This window comes from Octopus bimaculoides, chromosome 22, assembly GCF_001194135.2.
Source record: "Octopus bimaculoides isolate UCB-OBI-ISO-001 chromosome 22, ASM119413v2, whole genome shotgun sequence".
NCBI lineage: Eukaryota > Metazoa > Mollusca > Cephalopoda > Octopoda > Octopodidae > Octopus > Octopus bimaculoides.
In genome coordinates, this window is record NC_069002.1 from 10,443,412 (window position 1) to 10,444,994 (window position 1,583).

General features: G+C 39.9%; 1 protein-coding gene across 2 annotated transcripts in view; it reads left to right on the top strand.

Moving 5' to 3' along the window:
• LOC106867412 (WD repeat-containing protein 91) overlaps nucleotides 1-1,583 on the top strand; it is a 35,945-nt gene that overhangs the window by 31,585 nt on the left and 2,777 nt on the right. For both annotated transcript variants that reach the window (XM_052975655.1, XM_052975656.1), the window contains 2 exons: nucleotides 90-202; nucleotides 1,093-1,284. In XM_052975655.1, coding sequence (XP_052831615.1) covers nucleotides 90-202; nucleotides 1,093-1,284 — 305 coding nt within the window. The remainder of the gene's footprint in view (nucleotides 1-89; nucleotides 203-1,092; nucleotides 1,285-1,583) is intronic.

Below are 1,583 nucleotides of genomic sequence, written 5' to 3' on the forward strand. Positions count from 1 at the left end.
GTATGTGCCTGTCTTATATGGAACCGGCTCTATAGCCATCATCGTCATCGTCATAAGTCAAAGGTCACATGTCACTGTCCTATTTACAGATATGCAACAGCAGAAGACCATAGCCAAGTGGGCGGCACACGAGGGCGAAGTCCTTTCATTGCAGTTCAGTTCCGATGAAACGTCCTGCTTCACCATGGGTATCGACAATAAGGTGAGAACCACTGTAACTTTCACTTCTTCTTCTCCTCCTTCTTCTTCTTCTTCTCCTTCTTCTTCTCCTTCTCCTTCTTCTTCTCCTTCTCCTTCTTCTTCTCCTTCTCCTTCTTCTCCTTCTTACATTTCAATAGTATAGATATCAATTGGTGAAATGTATTTTTACATCTTAAGCCTTCTCTTTTTCTTTACACACACACACACATGTATATCATCATCATCATCATTTAACGTCTGCTTTCCATGCTGGCATGGGTTGGATAGTTTGACAATAGCTGCCCAGGCTCCATGTCTGTTTCGGCATGGTTGTTTCTATGGCTGGATGACCTTTCTAATGCCAACCACTTTACAGAGTACTGGGTGCATTTATTGCATGCTACATCTGATGTCTCATATACCCTGTTTTTCTCTCAAATCATTTACACTCTGTCATATATGCACACTGACATTAACCATCCAACAGAATGTACTGGCTTCATTTCTGTCAAGCCTTCTCATATTCTCAGCAGTCACAGCCCGTGTCTCATTGCTATGTAGCATAGCTGTTCATATACAGGCATCATACAATCTGCCTTTCATTGAGGGAGAAGCCCTTTATTACTGAGATAGTAGCTTACTGAACTTCACCTGTGCCTGTGTGTATAAACATCTGATTGATTAATCTGGCACTATGGTAAAAGGCACAAAGACTTTACCCAGGGGACATACAGTGAGAAAAGAGCGAGAGAACTGAACCCGGAATGAATGTGAATTATGACTGGGGTTGCATCTGTAAATGAAGAAAAGCAAACTCATTAATCAGACAGGTTACCCTCTACCACCATGTCCTCTATGTCTACCATATGTTTGATATCTGATTCCGTAAACCAATTCCATTCTTTCTTGTAGTTCTACCAATGGAGCATCCTTCAACCCGGCAAGAAGCTAACCGAGTTTGTCATCTTCCACACAGCTACATCACCAATCATCATCAACAAACCATTTTCTGGCCGGGAAACTCTGTACGGCAGATCGTTTGCCTTCGACAGTGAAGGTCATTACATGTTGACCTGTCATAAAAACGAAGGTATTATATATGAGGTGAGTAAAAACAATGATGCTTTCTTTTTTTTTTTTCTTTCACTTCTTTCTTTCTAAAGAATTTCCACCCTCTTATATAAGAATTTATCAAGTAGTCATCGTGAAAAAAAAAAAAAAAATAATTAGGGAAGAATCTATAGTTTTTCCTGAAATCATATTTATCTATTACGGAGATGTACTTGCATAGCAAGTGACCTGATCTGAGATCGTGTGCTGGAACGAAAACAATTGCAGCGTGGAAGGTGTTTATAAGCCATTTAAAATAACACACAAAAGCCGTCAGATTCACTTCAACATTT